The sequence below is a fragment of the Melopsittacus undulatus genome, chromosome 2, assembly GCF_012275295.1.
Source record: "Melopsittacus undulatus isolate bMelUnd1 chromosome 2, bMelUnd1.mat.Z, whole genome shotgun sequence".
NCBI lineage: Eukaryota > Metazoa > Chordata > Aves > Psittaciformes > Psittaculidae > Melopsittacus > Melopsittacus undulatus.
This window is the reverse complement of record NC_047528.1, coordinates 73,391,973-73,416,588: the sequence shown is the minus strand read 5'-3', so window position 1 is coordinate 73,416,588 and position 24,616 is coordinate 73,391,973. Positions and strand designations below refer to the sequence as shown.

General features: G+C 39.6%; 1 protein-coding gene across 2 annotated transcripts in view; it reads right to left on the bottom strand.

The window, feature by feature from the left end:
* Positions 1–1,693: 1,693 nt before the first annotated feature.
* CLCN4 (chloride voltage-gated channel 4) overlaps positions 1,694–24,616 on the bottom strand; it is a 41,551-nt gene continuing 18,628 nt past the window's right edge. Inside the window, exons 5-13 of one of the 2 annotated variants that reach the window (XM_005151428.3) lie at positions 20,009–20,131; positions 18,226–18,432; positions 18,053–18,133; positions 16,981–17,526; positions 14,662–14,848; positions 11,730–12,128; positions 7,904–8,120; positions 5,871–5,965; positions 1,694–5,075 (exon numbers count right to left, since the gene is read on the bottom strand). In XM_005151428.3, the coding sequence (XP_005151485.1) occupies positions 5,875–5,965; positions 7,904–8,120; positions 11,730–12,128; positions 14,662–14,848; positions 16,981–17,526; positions 18,053–18,133; positions 18,226–18,432; positions 20,009–20,131 (1,851 nt within the window). In that variant the 3' untranslated portion in view covers positions 1,694–5,075; positions 5,871–5,874. Of the gene's footprint in view, positions 5,966–7,903; positions 8,121–11,729; positions 12,129–14,661; positions 14,849–16,980; positions 17,527–18,052; positions 18,134–18,225; positions 18,433–20,008; positions 20,132–24,616 lie in introns of both variants that reach the window. The other variant, XM_031051134.2, reaches the window with a different exon arrangement.

The following is a 24,616-nucleotide window of genomic DNA, read 5'->3' as shown; positions in this document are numbered from 1 at the left end:
TGTTTTGACCCTGAGTATACAAGATAATTCTGAGGATGGCAAGGGTTGAAATCATTAACTGCGTTCAAACTGTGCTTATAATGTGCTCAAACTGAGCATATTAGTTATGCTCAGAATGCAAGAAAGATTAAAGGAGGGATGCAGACATGATCAAATGCTGCAGCTACAGATCAGTAATTCCTGTCTCATTCTGCCTAAGAGCTCGTAACTGCTTCAGGATACATTTCTCAGTCATGACCCTGCTCTTGATTGCCTTCATTGTGGAGTCACTAGTTACTGGTTAGGATGATGAACAACACATATAGATTGATCTGTGCAAATGTAGCAGCTATTTTTCTGAAAAGTCCATCTTTTTAGTATTGAATGAAGATAGCAAGTCAAAAAACCATCCAAAACCTCAGTGTAGCATACAAGTTAACACCGTGTTTGTCATGCCCTCCAACAGGCAGTGATACAAAATCCCATATGCCATGAGACCACCCACCACCTTTCTTGTGTGGGTTACAGTGTCTTTAAGACTGTGTGTGTTGGGCATCCAGGCCACCACAGTGGAGAGGGGCTGGAAGCAAGATCACGTTTAGAGTAAGAAGAGCAGGATAGCACAGGTGAATAATACCACTTGTAGGAAATATATGGGGAGGAAGGTCTTCCTAAAGGAGCAAAAAGGCACAGGGTTGGCAGTGGGCTGTTTGGTTTAGACAAAATGAGTACCTAGGCCAGGATACATGGTACACAGCTGAATTCTCTGACCATTTTTATTCCCATTTTGCAGCTGTGCCATCACAAGTGATGACAGGTAGGTCTAAGGCTCAGTTCCTCATGACCAAAAACAAACTACAGGAGCTACTACCACTTACTTAAGTTTCTGCATGGCTGATGCCTCCTGGCTTTTCAATGGCTGCATTAAGTCATGTTAGGGCCACGGCAATCCATGGAAGAAGCTGGAGGCCTGAGGATTCCAGTACCAGGTTCTGCAATGAGTAACCCTAACTCTAGTTAAATAGGATATTTCTGATATATCAATTCTATCAAACTTGTTCTCTGAAGTGTATCTTGAAACCTGTAATGCTCCTTTAGGATAAACCACTAATTAACATCTCATTTGCACAAAGACACAGTCTCTTTCTACTTGGTTAGTACATTAGTCAGGATTAAGCCCATATTCTTTGCTAGTACCTAAAAACTAGCCTTTGACAGAGATTTAAAGGATGTTTCATACAATTAAAGGGACATAACTGAACTTGCCATATACGGTTTTTGAGCTTAGCTCTGAACTAAAGTGCAACTGAAAAATATATACAAAACCTGAAATCATCAGGACTTTGCAATATCCAGCTTTAAAGATGTTTCATGATTATCTTAAACAGAACAACCCAGCACGAGAATTCTCTTTTTCTTTAATAAAGGATTTATGAAGCTGGGGGGGGGGGGGGGGGGGGGGGGGAGAGAGAAAAAAAATCCCAACTTTTCTCTCTGAAAATTAAACAGCCAACTGTCAAGGGTGATTCTTTGAAGTCTACTGCATAAACTTTCCTAACTCCCTACTTAGTATTAGCTAACCCATAACTGAATTAGATATCTTAAACCATTCATCACGCTTGAGTTATCCCTATAGCTGGGGCAAGGAAACATCAAATTCATACAAAGACTTTAAGTGAAATACTTCTCCAATTGATAATATGTTCACAAAATGTTTCCTGTTCTGTAAGTCAGTTTTATTTAAAAAATAGAGTCCAAACATGGTTTTTCAATAAGGTGCAACATATATACTGTTTCTACAATAAAAACCAAAAAAAAACAGCTGAAAACAGAGCAATACTGTATTCATATTGTCATTCCAACATGGAGTCAGTGGGTCTCCTGTAATTCTTAAACATTTTTTTTCTGCTTCATCAAAGCATAAGTATTAATAATTAGTATTACTGTGACAACCAAAGGGTCTGGCTCTGGCCAGTATAATCCATATTCTGTACTTTTACAATAAACTTTCTGGTACAGATTGCTTCAAATACACATCAGAAGCGGAATGTAACAGAACATAGTTCATGCAAAACAAAGGTACAATACTGAACTTGCATCATTCAAAGATTTTTATTTCCTTGTTTAGCCTGACATCTTTGAAGTCCAACTGCTTGAATATGAGGATTGAGCTGAGGTTGCATAAAGTGAGCACTATATACTGAAGTACTTAAGTAACTCTAAGATTGATCAGGATACGTGACTATCTTGAGCTCTACAAATTTAAATAAATACTTAAGGCTGAGATCTATGTCTCTTGGAGTCTAGTCAGCAACTTCTGAGACATATTTGGGAATACAGATGGGGGAAAGTGACTGATAATGGGCTTGTTATGTGGAAATGCATTGAATCATTACATCATAACTGCATTTTCTGAGAAAAGCATGTTATTAATTTGTATTAGGAGTGTTCCCTATTCAGGTACTCATACTAAGAGCAATGAAGATTGTAGCATGGAGGAGGCTTTCTAATTAGCAAAGTCTGTCCAGTTTCAAAGCCTTCCAAAGTCATTCTAGCGTCACCTCAGCCTTGATAATGCTGAGGAGCTGAAGTTAGTGATAACTTTGCCATTTCTGGAAATCAAAATATCTGTCCCTGCTCTAAAGGGGCCAAATGTATTTTGAACAGACATTGGAACAATGCAGCATTACACATCCAAAGCTTTTTTTCCTTGACCCATTAGATATTTAAACCATCCCATCTAAAGTGGAATGCAATTGATAGAAAAGAGCTGTACACCCATTTACCTGCCTTCTGCTTGGATAGTAGTCCCAGGGTCAAACTGCACTCACAGTAAGTGCATAAATCTCAATTCCTTCTGTTGTTTCTTACAAACCACTATGCTGGGTTTATGGGTCCTGTTCTTATGCCCTGAGGGCTCCTCATATACACTCTAATGAGACAAGGCAACAGGCTATCACAGGGTTGAATGTCAGTTTTAGTGGATCGGATGTCTGGGTGTTAATGGCAATTAGCCACACAAGTTTATGCCTATGCATAGCCACAGGCTGAACTTAAGCTGATAAGTAAATGCCCAAGTAAATTTGTATTCAGGGCCTGTTTAACTTCAGTTATGTGACTCCAGGTCTTTTTCTCTGGAAATGACAATTTTTTTCAGTGTTGATAAAACATCCTGGCTCCTGTTAGCAAACATTGCCCTTAGTACTGTGAATGCTCTTCAGAATTAGCTCTGCTATGGACTACATTATAATGCCACATGGACTGAAATTTTCTTCACTAACAGAGAAGGTTTTAGACCACTCCTTTCTCCTAACACATAGGAAGCCTTAAGTTTTACTTCAAATAGCAGATGAATTCCCTTCCCAATTTACCTCTCTTAGCTTATGAGCGAAAGAGGTATTTAGAAGTGTTCAAGTGGGAAGAGTACGCCCTCTTGTTTCCTATGTAAGCATAAAGGAAGATTGAGAAGTGTTCATCAAACATGTATGTCTTAACATCAAGAGCTAGAAAAGTGAAAAGTAGAACACAGTTTTCGCTTTAATTTCCAAACAAGACTGCTCTCAAAGACTGATATTTATAGAAATCTAAACATTGATATTTATCTCAGCCCAAATTCCTTACATTTTAGTGGTTCTGGGTAGAAACACTTGTACTAAGGCCTCCTTGGGTTTAGATGTGGAAATTAACTGATTTTATTTCATGATGGCATCTCTGTTCAAATGAGGAAATCCAATGTTTATGAGCTTGATTGTTGACTAGGTTGTTTTTTTCGAGTTTGAATGATGACAGCTTCACAGAAAAATATAAGAAACAACAATAATTTGTTGCATTTCCTATTTTCAGAAGGAAAGGGGTGCTTAGTTCTGTACCTTACATAGTTTTAATATCTACAATATCCCTTTAATAATACATTGTACTGCAGATGTTCAGTTAACAAAAAGTATACACTGAAATATTTATGGGCTTTGGCCAGAGCTATGTATATTTATGTCAGTCTGTTGTGAACGCTATTGTTAAATGGAGTACTTAGCAGATTAAAATTATCCGTTTACTTCCGTTTCTTTTACTTAAACAATTTGGGCCATACTTTCTGTGAATGCAGTGGGATATGCCAGAAGGAAGCAGGGTTACTGGAGATAAGAAGTGGAATTTGCAACATGTACCTTCAGGCATCTAACTTAGGCTACACCTGGCTAGTTGTCTCAGTTCAGGCACACAATTATCATGCACATTGCCTACAAGTTGGATCAACAGTCTGGCTTTTGTCTGGAGTAAGAAACAGGCTCTTCTGGCATGAGAGGTCTCCACTCATCTCTTTCCATGAAGACCATCTGAACGCAATGGAGGTGAGCTACCAGTATCTGTATGGATTTGAATAAAAATAACAGAAGTCTTAGATGTCTAAATGAAGGGACCAGACTCTCAGAGCGTCTGGAAGGGATTCAGGGCACCTAAGTTAAGATGCAACCTCTCTCCAAGCTTTAAGCTTATAAAGCAAACACTGGGGAGTGTGGATTATGTGTTACTGAGAGTATTGGTATTCTGTTACCAATAGCAGTATTGACCAAAGTGTTAGTGTATTAACACAGAAAACGCTGGTTCTGTGCATCCCACATAGAACCTGAACAAGGGTTTAGGGTAATTTACCATTTTTACCTGAATGACTTGGAGGTCCCTACCATGGGCTGTTAAATCTTGTGTTCTTGGTGCAAACAGATCAGTAGTTAAAGCTTCACTATTGTCATTTGAATTCTCAGGCCCTTTGATCTTATCCAGCATTAGTGTTATGGGGAGGGCTTCCATAGTCCTGTGATTGGCAGGTGCATAAAAAGTAGATCTGCTACAGAATAACTTAAATTAACTTCAGCAATCTGTTGACAGGTGCAGACAAATGCCAAGAAGTAGTGGTGACGAAAAGAGAATAAACAGAGAATGAGGAATCAATGCAGAACTTCATTAGTTTGTGAAAAATGATGATGTACACAAGGGGAGAGCGGTGGGACATCTCATGTCTTGTCATTAACACTGATGAGAGATGGATACCAGTCTTCCCTTAGTGCCTTTGCAAATTCCTCCATGGGTGTCTATGGTTTTTCCTGTTGCCACAGCAAACCACATAATACTAAATATCACAGTACCTATATGCAAAATTGCATACAGAAATAATAAATCCTTACAAATAAGTCACATTTCAACATTAATAAAGGGAGGTTGCTTGACATAAATGCTAAACTGTATAAAATTCAAAGGACTAAAGCAGGGAGCAGGGGACACTGCATTTTAAAGTGAATTGAAGTGTGCTCTTGCTCCTTTACCACCAGTCTTGATTCACTTAATTTTTGCAAAAATCAATGAAGATGACAACATTTTTCATTTTAAAATCTGACAGTTTTTTCCCTCATGAAAATGGTATAATTCAGTAGCATATAAATAGCCATGGCTTCAATAACAAAAACAACTGAGATTGCTCATATACACTCTTTAGTTTGGAACACAGATCTTTATATCTCTTAAATAGCTTATACATAGACAATGTCTTGCAAGTTTTCACACCTGCCTCAAGAGTTACTGTGAACACTGATGCATCCCACTGGTGCTCCTGGCTCTTTGTCTCTAAGCACCACATCACTTACTTACACCCATCAATGCTCCGATTGAGCTGTTGGGAATCTCATTAAGGAAACACAGCTTGATATCTGCAGCTGTTTAGCGTTTCTAAACTGCCTTCCTCATTAAATAAGTGCCATCCTGCATATGCTCCCTCTGTCAGAGGCTATTGGGCCATTCTTCATACATATTGCATTTTCTCTTCAAACAAAACGAAATACCAAACATAGCCTTTGTGTTAATCTAGAAGGTATTCCTTTGGGGTTACTTTCTTCTTCCCTTACCAGTCTAGTTAAACATGATAGATTCAGGGTCCTGGTTTGCCATTTGAGCCATATGTCTTAATACATCCTTTTTAGTTATGATACCCAGCAGCCTCCTGGAAAAGAAAAGGAAAGGTCAACAATCATCTCATATATCATCCTCTTTTTTTTTCCTGTTCAACTGCAGGGACATTTTGTAAGTAAGAGCTTCCATATAGCACTGTCCATCTCATCCATTTCCCTGTGATTATATCTTTTATAAAAAGCATTCCCACCTCATGTATTTTTACACCAGTCATGATCATTAAGTGAAATACTTCAGGTTGTTACCTTTTTCTGATTGGGAACATGACTGGGTGACGGGCTACAACTACTGACACTTTGTACAACAAACTAATGAGTTTCCTTAGGCACACTAGCAGCACAAAACCAAGGCACCAGTGTCCTGAGCTAGGGCATGGGATTTAGTAACACATGAGCTAAGATAAAGCACAGACTCACTTTTGTAAAATCTCTCTGTCTGGCAGCATGATTCCTTCAAATCTGAGTGATAATTTCTCACTTATGTGAACCTAAATGAATTACATATATATATATATATGTCAAGAAAAATAAGGCCTGTGGGATATCTAGCCCCAAGAGTCAAAAATTCCCTAAGCTCCAGCATTCAAGGGCTTTCATTTCCAGTCTTTGAAGGCCACAAGGCACTGAATTTTGCAACTATGTAATAGTTATAGTTTTTCCTCCTTTCATTTAATGAAAGCACTAGAGCTCAAGACCAAAATTTCCAGACGCAAGCACCTGGAATCAGCATCAACCTGTGTCCTGAAAATGGCACCTATCTTCTTAATACCGAGGACACTGCATCGACAGTAACAGCCAATATGCAGTATTTTTGAGTAAAAAAAAAAAAAAATTACAAAATTGCTTTTTGCAGAAGACTGAATTTTAGTTTTCTGCCTTTAAAATTTTTTGCTCTGTTTTTGCTGTCCTGTTGTAAAGTTTCTTCTTACTACTAGATCCTGGGATGAGCAATGATCCCAAAATAGCTCACATCTCACTGGAATAATGGGGTGTTATTACTGGTGCTCACAGTGCAGTTTTTTACCCTCCTAATTTTATGTTTGCCCTCACTCCTTCAGCTGGTTTTTGTAGACTTTCAGTTTATATGCCTTTCCGGTTTCTATTAAAGGAAGCTGAACAGATCAATTTTCTTCCACTGACATCATTATCACAGTCTTCTCAAGCATCTAATCTAGAAATGTGTGTTTAGAAACACATACATTCTTTGCAAACAATGCTGCTTGCCAGATCTGCCTCTGTTGAAAACTGAATAGTGGAAGCCAAAACAGTTTGTTTTGTATTTATCATTATCTTATCTGAATGACAATAGACTGAGGATTTTGGAGAAATAATAATAATGAAACATAACACCCAGCAAGTGCCATTTTGCTTCTGAATCTGACTTCTCTCACTGCCCTGGAGAGACATTCGGTGAGCTTTCCTTAGACTTCTAGCCATGAAACAGACAAAATCAAAATAGTCACTTGACTGCCTCAAAGGTGCCATTTAATTAGCTACTGTCAGGAAAAAACGTGGGTTTAGAATCACAGAATCAGCTAGGTTGGAAAAGACCTTGAAGATCATCAAGTCTAAACTTCACCCCAATATTGCCAAGTCCACCACTAAACCATGTCACTGAGCACCTCCTCTACACAGTTTTTGAACTCTTCCAGGGACAGTGATTCCACCACTTCCCTGGGAGGCCTGTTCCAATGCCTAATTACCCTCTCTGTGAAGAAACTTTTACTAATATCCAATCTAAACCTCACCTTGAGGCCATTTCCTTTTGTCCTATCACTTATAACTTGGGAGATAGCCACCTCCTCTCCCCATCCTTCTTTCAGGTAGTTGTAGAGAGCAATAAGGTCCCCCACTGAGCCTTCTCTGCTTCAGACTAAAAGAACCCAATCCCCTCAGCTGTTCCTCATGAGTCTTGTTCTAAGAAAATCTCCCCACATTCTCTAAGCATGCCTGACTCAGCATCTACTCACCCACTGCGAGTGACAAGACACTGTCGGAGCCCAAGTTTCCGGAAAATATCTACCACAGTCTCCATTGGTGTGTGGTCAGTGACAGTGAAAGGGCTGAGGTTGAGAATACGCCGCAGCTTCAGTGGATGGGGACTGTTGGGTGGCAGTTCGGGGGGGTCTTCAGTGAAGTACACAATGGAGTTGCTCACCACCCCATCCTGACGCTGTCTTGCATTCTCTGTACAATACAAAGATCAAGGCAGAGCGTGAGTTAGGTTTGATAACAAAACAAAAAATATACCCTCCTTTGGAAAGCAAAGGTGGTAGATGCTTTTTGTCTTGAATGTATTGAGATCCCATAAGTTCGGGTTACTCAGCAAACTTGAGTTTCCTTGAGACATTGTACCCTTGAAGAAATCATGAGTAATATTTTTACAAACACATACTTTTTCTTGGTTAGGATAATATTTTTCTGAATAAATATGCAGCTCATTGCATTCACAAACATCACTAATCCAGTTTCTGTCAAACTCAAACGATTATAGTGTCATTTCCTCCACTGTGAGAATCACAACGGAAGCTTCTATTATGTGCCTGAAGGAATGGAGTCAGCAGCTGTGTATGGTCTCAGCTGGCTTGGAGCAGTATATTTGTTCCCAAACATTCTCAGGGGAGTTGAGAAAATCTGGTGATGGTGAATGGATTTATGAACACAAAGCTAAGGAAAGACCAATTCATATCCCAGGGATGTGGGCTGGTGTGGGTGTTGTTCTAGACCAGCATATCTCTCTGGAATGCGGGGGGAATTTTATGGGTTTGCACTTAATTCCTTAAGTAGTGTCTGCATATTTACATTTTAATAGGGCAGAAAAAAATAGCATCTTACTTAAAGGAAAATAGTAAAGGGAGGAGCAATATATACCAATAAATGAGTCTGATACATTTTTTTCCTCGATGGTACATATTTGACAGCTTTCAAAAGTTCAAAAGCTACCACTCATATTTTGATCAAGCTGTGAAGTGAAATTCACACTACATCTGGAGTTTACATCAACAATATAAGCTTTTTAGTTAAAAGTATGCTCTGAGAAGAATTCTTAGCATCGAAGGAGTTTATTTTCTTTGTATGTTTTACCTGATTTCTACTTGATACAACAGGGCACAAAAAATATATGAGATGGATTTCCAAATGATAGACAACTTCTCTGTCCCCTAAATAAGTGTGTTATGTTTGGCTCTAAGGATTTAACTTTGCCTTCCTTTCCTTTTTTTTTATAAATTCTTGGAAGCGGTTAGAAGAATTATCTTTGATTAATATAGGTTGCTCCTGTTCTTGAGAGGTACAGCAAATCAGAAGTACTCAAAGCATGTGTATATATTCTTGGAGAGCATTGCCATCAATCAAAGTGCAGAAACCTGCTCCTGTGACTTGTAATGTGTAGACAGTAATGATTTCCAACATGTTCCAGCTGCATTTTTTTCCCTTTAATGACCATTGTCTTATAATATTTCTGGAACTGGAGCAGTGCTGGCTCAAACTTAATATCAGTACAGTATATGATTTTCAACCTTCTCACCCCACTTATTACAAGGCCTATTGCAATTTATAGGAATGATGCTAACCCTCTCATCTTGTTTTGCTTTATACATCTAATTTCAAGTGTGAATATGCCTGCATAGCTCTTTGATATATGATCTGTGCTAAGAGGTAACATTAATCAAACTGAAGGTAACTCCCACCCTTTGATAATAAACTTTGACAGCTAGGTATTTCCTTTCCAAAGCAGCACCCAAAGCAATAGACCCAAGCATTTCAGTTACCACATTGCAGTTCCCAAGGCAGCAATGACCCTGGACAACAGTGATTAGCCAAAGCCATGACTTCACTCTTCAAAGTCAAACATCTCCCTGGAGAAATCTGAATGATGTAGTACTATTGAGCAAATTCTGTGGCATCAGAAAAACGGTGGACTTTGTATGAAGTCTCACAGGATGGGAGAGTTAGGGTAAAGGTAAAAGGGAAGAACAGATCATTTTTGCAGTCAGCAGGTAAGAAAAACAGACATAGCTTAACAGAAAGGCAAAGAAAATGGATGATGATGTCTGTTTTTACAAAGTAATCTATGTAGAAGGCTTTTGTCATAGCTAGACAGTGAATTAGTTCTCCCAAATACAAAACGGCTTCTCGTACTCAGGAGTTCACAGTTCACAGCCTATATTAACTACATTGCTCTCTCAGCTCCACATTGGGAAATGTACATTGTACAGGCCACCTGGCTTGTGTCCAAGACCCTGACTTTTGTACAATGCCTCTGAAGCTGGCCAAATTTAAGAGCAGTTCTACAGGGTCAAATACACACCTTTGTAAGACTGTTAAGTAGGCACCATCTTAAATGTAGACACATATTCTCAGAGGGTGACTTTGCCAACCTGACCTGCATACCTGCTCAACAAGGACCAGTGGAAGGATGCAGTCCTCCTCAAGATGCTTCTGAGCAATTGGAAGTGGCATTGCTATTCACCTTACAGGGACTGGATTAATTTCTAGAGCATGCTTAGCCCTCCACCCAGTAAGAAAAAAATTACATAGGGGTAAATCATGAGGCAGAGCAGTGTTTGAACAGGCATTTGATACGAGACTCAATAGCTGTTGCCTTCATCCAAGAAGTCAGTTGCGTGAAGGAAGTGGAGTACTTCTGCAGAGTATTCCCTGGGCCACCACACTGCTGATGCACAATGTATTGTGCCAGAGAAAGAAGCTGAAGCTTCTTGGTTGAAAGCACATCTCCATGTAGCGTCATGCATTGTCATACTAGTTCAAACTGAGAAGGCATTTTGCAGGGCATAATGCACTGAAAGAAGCGATACTGTTGTGGGCTTTTCAGATCTCATTCCTTGGCTACAGTGCTGCACAAAAGGGGCTCTTACTGTTCACAGACATCCCTCCAATATCTCTGGATGCTGTCAGGCTGAACAGGAGATAAGAACCTGAACAGGAGAATAAAAAATGCTTTCCCATATGTGATGTTTACCTCTTGGTAAGTAACTTAATAGTTTATGAAGACCTAGTGTATGGCTCCATGAGCACAACTATGAAGCAGGCTGAGGTGAAGGTCTGCAACACATTAGCTACTCTGTGGTAATGAGCAGCAATGACTTCTGCAATAAATGCAAAGCAACTTTGGCCTTCAAGTGAGAGAGGATTAGCTATCAAAAAGTTGCTAGCATGGTACAGAACTAGTGTTTTGGCCTGCCCTGAAACCATGTACCATGTCTTTTGGGAAAGTGAAACCAAATCCAGGTTTTAAGTCACAAAGACACAAACCATACTGGAAAGATTAACTGTTTATCAGAGTCAACACAGAATGACATCAGGAGCTGTCATACTCAACCAAAGAGAAAAAGGGTCACCAAAGGTCCCTGTCAGCTGGGGATTTTAGGAAAACTAATGTATGCAGAGAAGGTTTTGATTTTTAAGTCTCAGTTCTGCTTTAGATCTTATGAATGTTCTTAATTAGAGCTGATCAGGAAACAGTACCTTTTCCTTTGGAAAATGTGGATGCCAAAGAAACAGTTTTCGAACAGGAAAGTGTTTTGATCTAAAATATTTGCTGAGTTTATTCTTAACTGATTTCTTTGTTATCAGTCCATAGCTAGACATTTTCACACATCTCCCAGCAAGCCCATTCAGCCATGTTGCCATTTATGACCTGAATCAAAAGATTCAGCTGCCCTAACTTCTCTGACTTGCTTCAGACAGCATCTGATCTTTTTGCTTTTAAAGTGAGGGCTCTGCATCTTCACTCCATGCAATTTTCCCACCAACATACAGTACACTGATACTCACTTATTGCAAGAATCAGCTCTCGTCTCTGTGCAAACCCAATAAGTCTCTCTGAGTCTTTCGAAACCACAACTGGAAAGCCATTGTAGTCAGTCTCCTTGATTAGTGTCTCAACATCCTCCACTGTCATGCTGTCCTGTGTCAGAACAGAGAGAGGAGCTTCACCACGCCTTGGTCTCATGACATCAGTTGCCAGGGTTCGGTGGGTGAATTCATCCTTCACATCCAGAAATGGGTAGCCATTCAGGTGAATGTGAGCTTCATAGATCCCTTCTTTCCCAAAGGCATCTGCCACCCACTTGCTTGTGACAGCTGCAGCCATAAGAGGTACGATGTACTCCAGGCCTCCAGTTAGCTCAAACATAATCACCACCAGAGAGACCGTCATTCGAGTAACACCACCTGCCAACAAGGAAAGCAGTCAAGTTTCCCTCTGTGCTCTTGAAGTATACATACTAAGCAACTCATTTACATTTTTGAGTCTTGCACTCACAAAGGCATGAGATTATTCATGCTGAGTACTTTCCCTTATACTTTGTGAAGTATTCTTGGGCTTATTTCACTGAAGAAAGAGAATATTAATCTACTGCAATTTTCATCAAAAAGATTGAGTGAACTTGCTCAAGCCAAAGATGATAACACTGGAAAGCAAATAATGAATGTTAAAAGACTGAGCTATCAAACTAGAAAGCATGCTAAAAAAATCAGCTGTATTGGATACTTGAGAAACTAAAACCGAATCCTGCCATTAGCCCTCTGAAATAACTCCAAGAATCAGATGAGTACCATGAGAGGGTCAGGTAGGAGCATTGGCAGCTGGACTTCATATTGATTAACCAATTGCATTCATACTGGAGCGAAAGCTAAGCATTATCTTTGGGTATGACACAGTTACAAAATCCTATGTAAAGATAGTTTAGGGCCACTGCAAGAGCTATGTTACAGCTTAAACCCTAGCTTTTGATACCAGTTTAATATACAGTTTGAACTGCATACAACTTGTTCTGAGGCCATATAGGCATGCAGCTGCAGACAGGCTTGTAGCTGTACTTTTCAAACTAGTCTTTATGTATTAATTTCATAAGCAAGCTCCTTATTCCTTCAGTTTACATTAAAGGATAAAAATAATCACATAACTGCAGACAAGTACATGTATATCACTGAATTATTAGGTAACATTTCTTTGCCTCTGTTCAAAAGGTAAATGTAATAAATCTACTATTTTTAGGCCTCAAAATACAGCACCATTTTAGATGAGAGAAATCAGAAACAGGTCATTAAAATATGCTTTTAATCTAGCAGCACACAGGAAAATTAAATTGTTGACTATTTAATGTGATGATCCGGATATGACTTTCATCTGGGGAATGCCTTTAAACTTCTGACTCTGAAAAGCTGAGAGCAGATACTAGAGTAAGGAGCATTTAATACTTACTCTGTATCTCTTACTTTAGGCGAGACAGGTCTTGAGCTTAAGAATGAGCAGTGACCATTCTGGTGTATGTCTCACCATACCATTAAGGTCACTGCACCTTGATCTGGAACTTTTAAAGAGAAAGTCATTGCTGACTAGAAGATCAAATGCAATACAAGACCAAAATTTTTGTGCATCATTTGTTTTATGAACATTAAGGTCACTTATGGACAAGAGGAAGTGTTTTAGTGGTTTTGACAGTAAGATTCATCCTAGTTATTTAATGTGCCTACACTGCTGTAGGTGTTCACATCAAAAGAGGTGATTCAGGTTGCCTTTATAATCTATGGAGGAAAACAAGCATTTTTGAGGCCAAAAATGTTTTCATATGCTAATTTTCCTGGTTTTAGATGTCTATTGCCAGGTAATACTGATCATTCCAGTATCTCATTTTTCTGTTTTGCCTGTGAAGGGTATCAACACAGCTAGCTCAGCTGCTGACATCTATGTACAGACATTAAATTTAGGCAAGCAAATCCCACCTTTCCTTTCTTCCTCTATAACTGACTGCACAAGTGATCCTGCTTTTCAAATATGAGACTCCAAGGCTGAAATTTCTCTAGCTTTTATCTGAATATATCTTCCATTTCAAGTCTACCCAATAATATTAATCATGTCTTATACTTCCCCACTATTATTTCATCATCTGATATTTGTTTCAACAGCAACAAAAAGAGGAGGTAGAACATGCAAGTACAGAAGGGGAAAAGTGTGATCAGGCAAAAAAACATGTTCAGATGATATGCTTGTAGCATTCCTGTTTCATCTAAGACCAGAAATTTGATATGTCAGGTATTATCCAATGATGTTGCTTTAATAGTTAACAGATCATTCCTGTTATATTCAATAAATCCCATTGATTGGATATAATCAAATATAGGCTTATGGTCAAAACTAAACCAGGAGACAGCCCAGTTGGCCATATGTGACACACAGCCAAAATAAGACCTATAATTTTTACCTCTGTGTAGCTCAAAATTTGGCCAGAACTGGGAAGTTTGTTTCTTGCACTGAGAGAAAGCACAGTCTGAACATGGAAACAGCTTTAGTCCAGCTTCAGTGGATTTCACTACATCAAAAGGGCAAGAACAAAAAAACAAAACAAAACAACTCCAAACCAAACAAACAAAAAAGCAAAAATTCTCTTCCTTGAAAACTTGTCACCTAACTTCAATTCTTTTCTTTATTTCTGTGTGGGTTTTAGCAGGAGTTTCTTTTTTGCAAGGAGTAGGCATTGGTGACTACAAGCCTCTGTTGTTAACTACTTGGCAGATCCCTAGAAAAACCATTCTAGAGAAAGTTGCCCATGCTTTAGTCAATCACATCTTGATTTCACCCTCTAGTACATGCAGAAATGCCAGCATAGCACCTAACACAGACACAAAGCCCTCATAAACAATTTGTAGGTCCCCGAACATCAGCATTATTCATGCATGAACCAATGATCAGCAGATACTGTACCCAAGCAAGCTGCAGCTCCCACCATAGCATAAAGTCCTGGTGTGACACAGTCTGCCCCAGGTCTGCACCAGTTCCTGAAGATGATCCAGTCATGATGGTGATATGCCAGCTGCTCTACTCCGATCCCAACCATCCTGCCAGCCATGGCTCCAACAGCCATGCTGGGAATGAAAAGGCCTGAAGGGATCTTGAATAAAACACACACAGAAGCACCTTGACAAAAATTACTAGTAATTTACTTATTGATCAAACAATCATTACTGGTAAGAGAACCCCATCTCCTTATTAAATGTTAGCTCAGAAAGCCATAGCCTTATAGCAGCCTACAGTGATGTTCCCTGTGGTCCAAGACTGGTTTCAGCAGTGACTAAATTTGCGTGGCTCTATGTGTATTAACAGCTTTATAAAATGCTAATGCTTTTTTTTTTTTAATGTAATTTTGAATCCTACCTGCTGCATTACAGTGAATTTGGTAGCTAAACAGTGTTTCTGAATAATAGTCTGCTTTTAAAGTTAAGAAGCTCTTGGTTTTGCCTTTGTTGCTTTCTCAGCAGGAAGATAGGAGCTGCTGATGGTTCTGTCATGGGCTTGAGAATTAGCTTAACTGAAAATCACGTCTTGGTTTCACCCCCTCTACCACACAGAGTACTTTATAGTTTTATTACTACTCTTTCAGGCTAAATCAGACCAGATTTTAAATTAAATGTCAAACGCAGAATAAAAATCCACAGAAAGGACACTGATTGCCCAGGGGCAGCTATTTCTTCATCTCAGTTTGTTATATATTTTCCAGGAAGCTCTATGAATCATTACATTGCTGTGGCAAGGGCTTGCATGGAGTTTTTATTATTTTTAGAGTTGAAAGATGGTTATATCTTTTTAATTCTGAAAATACGCCTTGAGCTTCCTAGAGAATTAAACTAAACCTCAGCAAGGCCCAGAAATCTTAGGGCTGATAACAGCAAGCACTATCTCCCCCACCATATAGTGTTAATTTGGCTGATACATTTGGATTGAGTCTTCTACATCTGGTGGGTAAAGATACTTAGTTGTTCTTTTGCACAGTAACTGAAACTGTCAGTTGCTTATAACAAATTTTAAATATATAGAGTAAATAAAGAACTGCATATTAAACAAAGAACCAAACTCAGAATATTTTAAACAAACAAACATGCAAAACAACTGATTGCCAGACATAAATCAGATTCTGCAGTGAAGGGCACCTTATTCCAAGTCTTCCTCCAGAAATATTATACCTATCTGCAACATACAAGTTCTCTTAAACTCCTACTTGCTCCCCCTGCTCATCAAATCAGCAGGACTTACTTAGTCACTGGTCCTGAGTGACCTTCTACCATTCAGTATTTCTTGTCTTCAGACGGAGAAAAACGTAAAAGAAAAACAGAATTCCAACAATTTCCTATTATATTTTAAGTAGAAGACCTTCTAAAAGATGGATCCTCAGTTCAAGCACAGCATTTAAGAAAAAGATGAGATGCTTTAGCTTTGAGTGTGATATAAACTACAGTGTACAACTTAGAAAAACTTCCCATTGTCTGCTGCAATCAGATCAAAAACTAAATGCACAGATAATGGGAACCATAGGCAGACAGATATGTATTTTATATGGACTCTAGAATTCAGACATATAAAACTCACCACTAATAGTTTTGTGTATACTGAAACCTTGAATAAATTGTTCTTGGACCTTTCATCACCTATTTATGGGGAGGAGAAGGACAAGGCTGCAGACTCAGAATAATGAAATCATACATCCATCAGTCCTGCCACTCATCCCCTCTTTTTTCCAAGTTATGGTGGTTTAAAAGATTAAAAAACAGAGCTTTTCATCTATTTTTATATTTTTCTGAGATTTTAAATGTGTAAATCAGTCAATTTAAAGCTATCATTTCCCCAAGCATAGCTACCTTTAGGCACATTAACACATTAATTCAACAAGACAAACAGCAGTGTAAATAACTCTTATCCCCAAGAGAACTGAAAGACTACTGCAGTGGGAATCATTTTGAATTTGCCTATTGGCAAAAATGGATTTAAATTCCCACCCAGATTTATGTTTTACTTAATAAAACTGCAGATGACTAGAAGGTGAAAAAGCGAGGCTCATCCCTCTGATGCAACAGGGGCCCATAAAGCAAGGTACTGGCAGGCAGGTGAACCAGCAGATATCTCATCAACACCTGCATGGCTACATGTAGGTCAGAGGCACACAAGCCCTGCCAGATAGACCACAACTGCTGATGGCAACCCATCTGTGCCTTGTGCTCATGACAGCTTCTGTGCCTGTCCCCAGTTTACCTTCATGCCGAAAGTGAATATTGTGATAACAATTTTAAACACCAAGGCCAAGGCGAGCTGCCACATGGCAGTGTAGACTCCAGGGCCAGCAGGTCTGTCAGGAATGTCATCCACTGGCCGGGTCATGTTTGGGTCATTGATGTAGTCGCAGAGCTGGGAGGACTCCAGTGCACCGCAGTCGTTGAAGAGCTCCGAGATCAGCTCACTGGTGCTCCTCCGTGTGTAGGGGTTGGGATAGGCGATGATGGCAGTGATAGCCGTTATCACTATGACCTCCAGGACTGGGTATTTCCCAAGTCTGGTGGTCTTTCGCCTCCTGCACCAGGCAATGTTGCATCGGATAAAGAGGGTCCCCCAGAGGCCGCCGAAGACACCAAGCAAGATGAAGGGGAAGAGCTCAGCCATGTACCAGGGGGTGTGGTACTCCACGTAGAACAAGACCAGCCGGCTGTTTCCAAAAGGATTGATGGACCTCAGTGTGAAGGCAGCCACAAGAGCAGCAAAAAATGACCTCCAGAGAGTTTTCAGAGGAAAGTAATAACTGACCTAAAACCAAGCAGAGACCGTAAACACTTCATGAGTGTGACAGAGAATGTTTGCTTTAATTATCATCACTGTGTGTTTCATCTGTGGCTCTACATCTGACTTTACTGGAAACACCAGTCCTTACCACAGGCAGAATGTTTTCACAAAGGCATGAGTAAAGGCACTTTTAGATTTCAGATAGGGAGCAGCAATCAGCTAAAAATCAATAAACCAAAATCCAAAGTTGGTGGCTAGAGATGGTAAGAAGGATGCTCGATAGTTCAGCCCATGTGGCAGCTAAAGAAAGCTCAGCACAGGGATACATTTCCAAATTGATTCATTTCATTTGTTTCCAGAAAGCCAAAGCTGTTGTTCTACTCAAATTAGCCTAAAATATCTGTTTATTTCTTATTACTAGAAATCAAACATAATTTTTGCTTCAGAAGAAAAATGAGCATGTAGGTATTTGAAAAATAAAGAGGAGTCTTAGAAAAAAGGTACCAAATGAAAATATATTTACTGAAACAAGCAAACTGCTAGGTCTCACCTCTTCCAGACTAAAAAGCACACCCCCAATTGGAGCACCAAAGGCAACAGAAACTCCTGCGGCAGCTGCAGCCGAAAGCACCTACAAGGCAAATATTTGCATACAAGGCATGAGTCCTTTGAAACACCAAGTGTTTGGACAGGGAAATTAGAGATGATGGGAGCCAACCTCACCTCTCTTCTCTTTCCTTCATTCTTGCTGTACTTGGAGAAAAGGCTGCTGAAGAAGTTTCCGCAACAACAGGCCACGTGGACTAACGGCCCCTCTTTCCCAAGGCTGAGGCCTGAAGATACCACCAGAACCAAGGTGACTGTTTTGATTAAAAGTGTCCACTTTCCCAGGTAGCCCCTAATAATGAACCCACTCAAGATGGTTTTTATCTGGAAAGCAGGAAGAACATGTTGAAGAGCTTAAGAAACCTTTTCTACTCTGAACTTGCACATGGAATTAAAATTCCAGCAGAGTTAAAATAAAGAAATTGCAGAATGCTTGAAAAGAGACAGTGAGGGAGAGAAAGTAACCATAGGTAGGGCAACTTTCCCACAGCGATATTTGAGCAGGGGTTAAGCAGAACACACTTTTACTCTTGTTACGGGTGGTCCCCCGCTTTGGTAAGGAGTCTCACAGAGATCAATAGAAATATGAAACCCTTACGTATCTCCTTGGCTTACAGATCAGAGTTAAACTAGACTCAACTTTAACAAAGCTGAAAAAGAAGTAAATAAACAACCACAGACTTTTCCCAGTTAAAACGAGAGACAAAAAGAGTTCTCAGTATTTGGAAAGGCCATGCCATAAAAGCAGGCAAATGTTATGAAATGAGAAAGTCCAGGAGATCTTATTTTTACAGATTTCCTCTTAATTTTGCATATGAGTGGCTAGAATGCAGCTCAATGTACATGCATGACACAAGGCTCCAGGGTGGGGTTTGGGTCTGGACTGTAGCCCTGGAAACAGGCTGAAACTGAGCATCACCTCACATGAGATATTTATCACTTAGAAACTAGATTTACAGTTAACCACAAAAACTTAAAAAACATGTATATGTCAACATTATATATATCAAATACGTAACACACACGTGCAGAATTTGAAACATGGAAATTATATAATATTTCAAATTACGGGGGAGGGGATGTGCTAATCAACCATGAAATATTTGAATGCTTCTCCTAGAGATGAAAAAAAAAAGAATATGCCAAGATTCCTAAAATTTGGGCTGTTGATTCTGTCTGCCAGATTCTTACTAATCCCAGTGATCCTACAGCACTTCTAACAGAAGTCTTCTCTGATTGAAAAAATCTTGAATTACAGGATTCCTCATTTTAACAGCTTAAATATGGGCTGACACTCAGTATGTAAAATATTGGAAAGCAAGTAAGATTTTTGGCTGTCATAATGCTGGCACAACAGCATAACATTGTCTACAAGGACACAGTTTGTAGAAGATGAAAGCCAGACACTTTTCCGGCATCCCAAATGATTGGCATTTGGATCTTCAGGAGCTTAGGAAACCTTAGCTTTGTAGCTTCCCTCTTCATTTTATTTTGGTTTTGTTTAAAGCCTAGACTAGAAAATGACTGAGTTTGTAACTGGCCCAAGTAATTTAACCCAAAGAAAATTCTGTAGAATCCTACGGTGAGTATGTGTCTCAGCCACAAAAATTTGGAGCCCATAAAGTGATGACTGAGAGCTGCTGATTTTTAATTCAGGCTCTGGCAGTGTGGTATGATGTGCATTAACCTGCCACAGTGGCATCTGAACATTTTCTACAATGAACAATTTTGGTAAGCACCATAAAGGCATGTTAGAGGAATGAAGGCAGATGAGATGGAAAGGCAATCTTCTTGTTCCTACACTATCTCACAGGACAGTTCTGACTTGGGAAAAGGTGTCAAATTATTATTTCTTTGTTTTATTTGGTATTTCGATATCCACCCACAAAGAGAAACTCACCTCTGGGATTCCAGAGCCACAGGCATAGGGAGCAAACACTCTGACCAGGGAGACTGCCAGGAAAGCAAAACATAGAGCCCACATAATGTATAGAAAATAGTTTAGAATGTAAGCACTTGCACCCTAGAAAAATAACAGTAACAAACATTGTTAGACAAATGCAAGTTGGTAAAACTCACACTTCTACTAGGGATTATGATGGCATGGAACCTGGTCTTTTCATTTACATGATAGCTGTTGCTTTTCTTCAGGAAGGAGAAATTTGTATAGTCCAACAATTTTATTACTCATGGAAAGGAGAAGCATCCTAATATATACCTAGCCTGGTCCATACAGTCTGTTTGCAAGGGACCCAAACACCTTAAAAGTATCTTTCAAGGACTTAAAAATTAAGCCAACCGCAAAAAGCTGCAAAATGTCAAACAAATCTGTTGTAAGAGCAAAAATAATTGGTGATAAAAGAGCACCTAATGATGGAAGCTGCTGTGTTCATCCCATGATGGGTGACAGGGATACATCTTTTTCTGAGGGCTGGTATTAAAAGGTTACCTCTCCATGCAGATGCTGATCTTTTAAAACGACACCTCTGTGTATATCAGTAGCTAGTTCATAAATGGTAAGGATAAAATCATAAATAAATCCTTTCCTTCTACATGATGCTGTCTATGATAGGGTTGAAAAACGTTTACAAACACAATAGCTTGGCAGATCCCATTCAGACACATCTCAGTCATTTTTGCCCTGATATTTTAAAAGCATTCTAGCCAATAATAAAACCTATCTTCAAACTGAATAGCTTTGCTTTGCTGACAGAATGGAAATGCCAATAATAATTAGCAACAGTTGACCGTGCAGTGCCATAGTGAAGCCATAGTCAGTAGTGACCTTCAAGCTTTCTACCTGTCTCCAGTGGCTAAGTCAAAACCATAGTTTTTAGATTAATTTCAAGCACTCTACCTACACATACAAAATAGAATCTAGTCAGAGGTATCAAACTGATACACATTAAGCCTTTTTAAGGAGATTAAGCCTTCAAATAATCTCCTCTAGCAATGTGACACTACAGAATAAAAACCAAGATGAACTTCAGGGCATGAATTGGTATGAATCCTTCACCTTTAAGTGAACTCTTCCTACCGGATGCAATCCCAGCTGCTCAAGAACATGGGGGCCCCTATCTTTGCTCTGCAGAACAGCAGCCTGGATATCAATATTATGATAAATCAAGCAGGAAAACAGACATTAATCACTTGTATTGTGTCTTCAGTTAACAGAGCTGGCAAAACACAGTTCCCAGTCATAAAAAGTCTAGAGCTGAGAAGACTCCCTATTTACAAACTTTCAAGGAATCAACTTTTGGCATGGATGCTTGCTAGCTTCATTTTCCAGGTCTCTGTCCATGTGAAAAGACAGCAAGGGAACCATTGCTCTTATCCTTATGGATTTATTTGGAAGAACAACAATTTGTTAAGGTCCTCTTGTACTTGCTGAAGCAGGCTTTGCTGATAACAGCAGAATAACAGCAGCAATACAATGCCATCCTCCAGTGCCCTGAGACTGAGCAGTCATGGATCCCGCACTTACAGTGATTGACATTTGTCTGTAGTAACCATGGATCTTTGTTGCTACAGCTGAAGACAGTCTTGTCTTCATGAATGTCTTATCCTAGTGCTTTCAATTACAAACAGCTATGACAATATTTACTCTTCCTGTAGAGAAAACTCTGTACATGTTGCCCCAGGGCAAAATTCTTCTGTCAGTGTGAACTGGAGTAACTCCAAAGAAGACCAGCGCTGTTACAACAATTCAGTCCTACAAGGTTGAGTGAAAGCTGTAGTTTTGTTTCTAGATTCACTGGAATCAAATTAACATTGTTTCTTTTTACTACTTCTTTCACATCTGATGAATACTGCATCAACGTATTACTGCAGTCACACATACACCTAGCACACTGTGGCAGGACCCCACAAGAGTCTATATGGTGAGTTCAGTCTCTGGGACAACTCTCACTGTTACATTTTCCAGATATCTGGCATTCTGCAGGTCCAATTGCAGCAGTTTATAATGATTAATAATAATGAAAAAACCCAAACCTTTGGGAAGTGAAGTAATAGTAACTCAGTCTAGCAAATGGCTCATTTCTCATTCATTTACATGCCACTCATTACTAAGGCCCTGAATCAGTCTTAGGCATGTACACTGGAATCAGAGACCAAAAAAGCTCACCAGTAAAGATGATCCTGCCAAGACCTTTTTCACTCTGCTAGTGGCTCGAAGGATTTACCCTGGCAACAACAGTAACAGAGCAAGTATGGGAACTGAGAAAAATGTTGTACTTCAGTTTGTGAGACCAAGCAGTATTTCAGATCTGGTGTCAGTACAGCTCAGGTACAAATGGAACACAACAGAAAACAACCCTCACAAGCTCAGAATGCTGAAATAAACCACATCCCTCGGGATGCTCTCCAGTGTTTGTTTCCAGCAGAGACCCAAAGCTCTACTGTAACTCTGCTGGGGAATCTCACAGTTTGCAGACTCCCTCCTGTGGACGTTACATCAATGTGTTTCCTCAGGGCACTCAAGACAGAGATTCAAGGCTGCAAAACTGTATTCCAGGTATAAAGGGGCTTCCTTGTCTTGCAGGTCTCAGCTTTGTGACAGGAGATCCAGAAGCCCTGAGATGGGAATACAATCTGTTGCTGGATACAGCATCACAAGACATGGAAGATTTGGGGTCTTTTCCTTTACCCTGGATAGCTGTAAGGCACCAGAAATGTGGTCCTCAATTCTAATGAAGCTGAGGCTGGGACCTAGCTGGATTTGCAGAACAGGGGAAGGTCCGGGTCACCAGATACTTGCCAGTGATCTATATGAAGTGGGTGGCATCTGATGTGATTTAACACATCCCCTCCTCCAGTGAATTTGAGGGTTTGAAACAGCCTTGGATCAAAAAAAAAACCCCACTTCATCTGCTCTTTGAAAGCAGCTCAGGACCAGAGAGATGAAGTATATCATCCACCTACAAGCTGTGATCAGGGAAAAAAACTTAGCCTGATACGTGTCTGATGGGCTATTATGTTTTCCATAATAATTTACATCAAGACTTTGCTTTGGGCTCATTTTATAGGACTAAAATTAAAACATTTTTCAAGAGATACCATGGAACATGTCACAATTCTCAGTCAGAACATACGTACATGGTTTATCATAGCCATAAGTTGTCAAAATCACATGGAAGAACAGATCTAAATCTTAGTCCTCAGCATGTCAGTTTAGTTGGCTATGATAAGACATTCCTGACCAAAGTACCTTTAGGGAAACTGTCCCAAAGCACTTTTGTCTAAAATGTGCTCCAAATTAGTCCTTCTGTCCACTGCTGTTTTGTAAGGGCTGTTATGCAAATGTCAGGCACAAAGTGAAGCAATATGAAAAAAAAAAACCCACAAAAACAACAAACCACCAAACCAAAACAAATCCAGAAAATTATCCTGAATCCCAGTCAAATTCAGTGTATTTTGATCCCTCTCCTCAAGACCTCTATAGCTACAGAAATCATGCAAAACTTTCCCAAATCCTGAGACTTTTGCTACCAAACAATTTTTAGTTTCCATATTTACATTTTTGTTGGGCTTTGCCTGTGATTGCAGTGTAACAGCAACAGACAACTGTATTATTAATATTCATAGCATTCATTGGGCCATGACAGCCAAAACCCCACAGATCTTAGAGGCCCATTTGTTTTGAGAAAGAGCCCAAAACTAAGCCAAGATGAACTTTTTTTCACCATGACTAGGGCATGAGAAGCTCAGTGTGAACACAGTAAAGTTTCACAGTGCCCTCCTAGCTGATACCTTCCCTATAGGCCACAGCATACAACAGTCATGACTGCTGATTTTAAGTAGCAGCCAAAAGCAATAAATTTTCTGCAAGATATCCTCTGTTTTTATATTCCAGCCTTTTGGAGTAACAGCGTGTCAAACACATGCACAGGATTTCCAAATCCCATAACAATTTTAACAGTCTCTTCTTTTTCCCCTTCCCACATATTTTTGTCCTCTTAAATTACAACATCATCCCCAGCCCTGCAACTTTATATGAGGGTAATATTTCTTCACTGTTACAGACACAACCACACAAACCATCTGCTGATGAAGACTAGTGCGAACCTAGCAAACCTCTGGCAAAGGGAGGGCTGGCACTGTGGACTGGCAATGGTGCAGAGATTTTTGCCTGCCATTAAATGGTGGGAATATTCAGGAAGAGGGTGCACCCCACTACTTTCACTATGGCTTTTCAGAACTATGGAAATTGGGCTATACATATTCACAGATACAGCTTGTACTGTAAACCTGAAGCAACACAGAATGAAACGTGAATGACAAACTTGTGTGGTGATGAAGGTGCCCTCATTCTGCAGCACCAGACCACCTCCACACTAGGGGAAGACCCGAGACAACCTCTCCACATCACCCATTTTTTAATTGCCTGGCTGGAGGTTATTTATACCACAGAAGTGTATATTTTCTTCTCTTATTATTGACCAAACTGCACTACCAGATACCTTTTTAAAAGCCACATTACATACTTTGGCTAGTTCTCTTCAAAGTC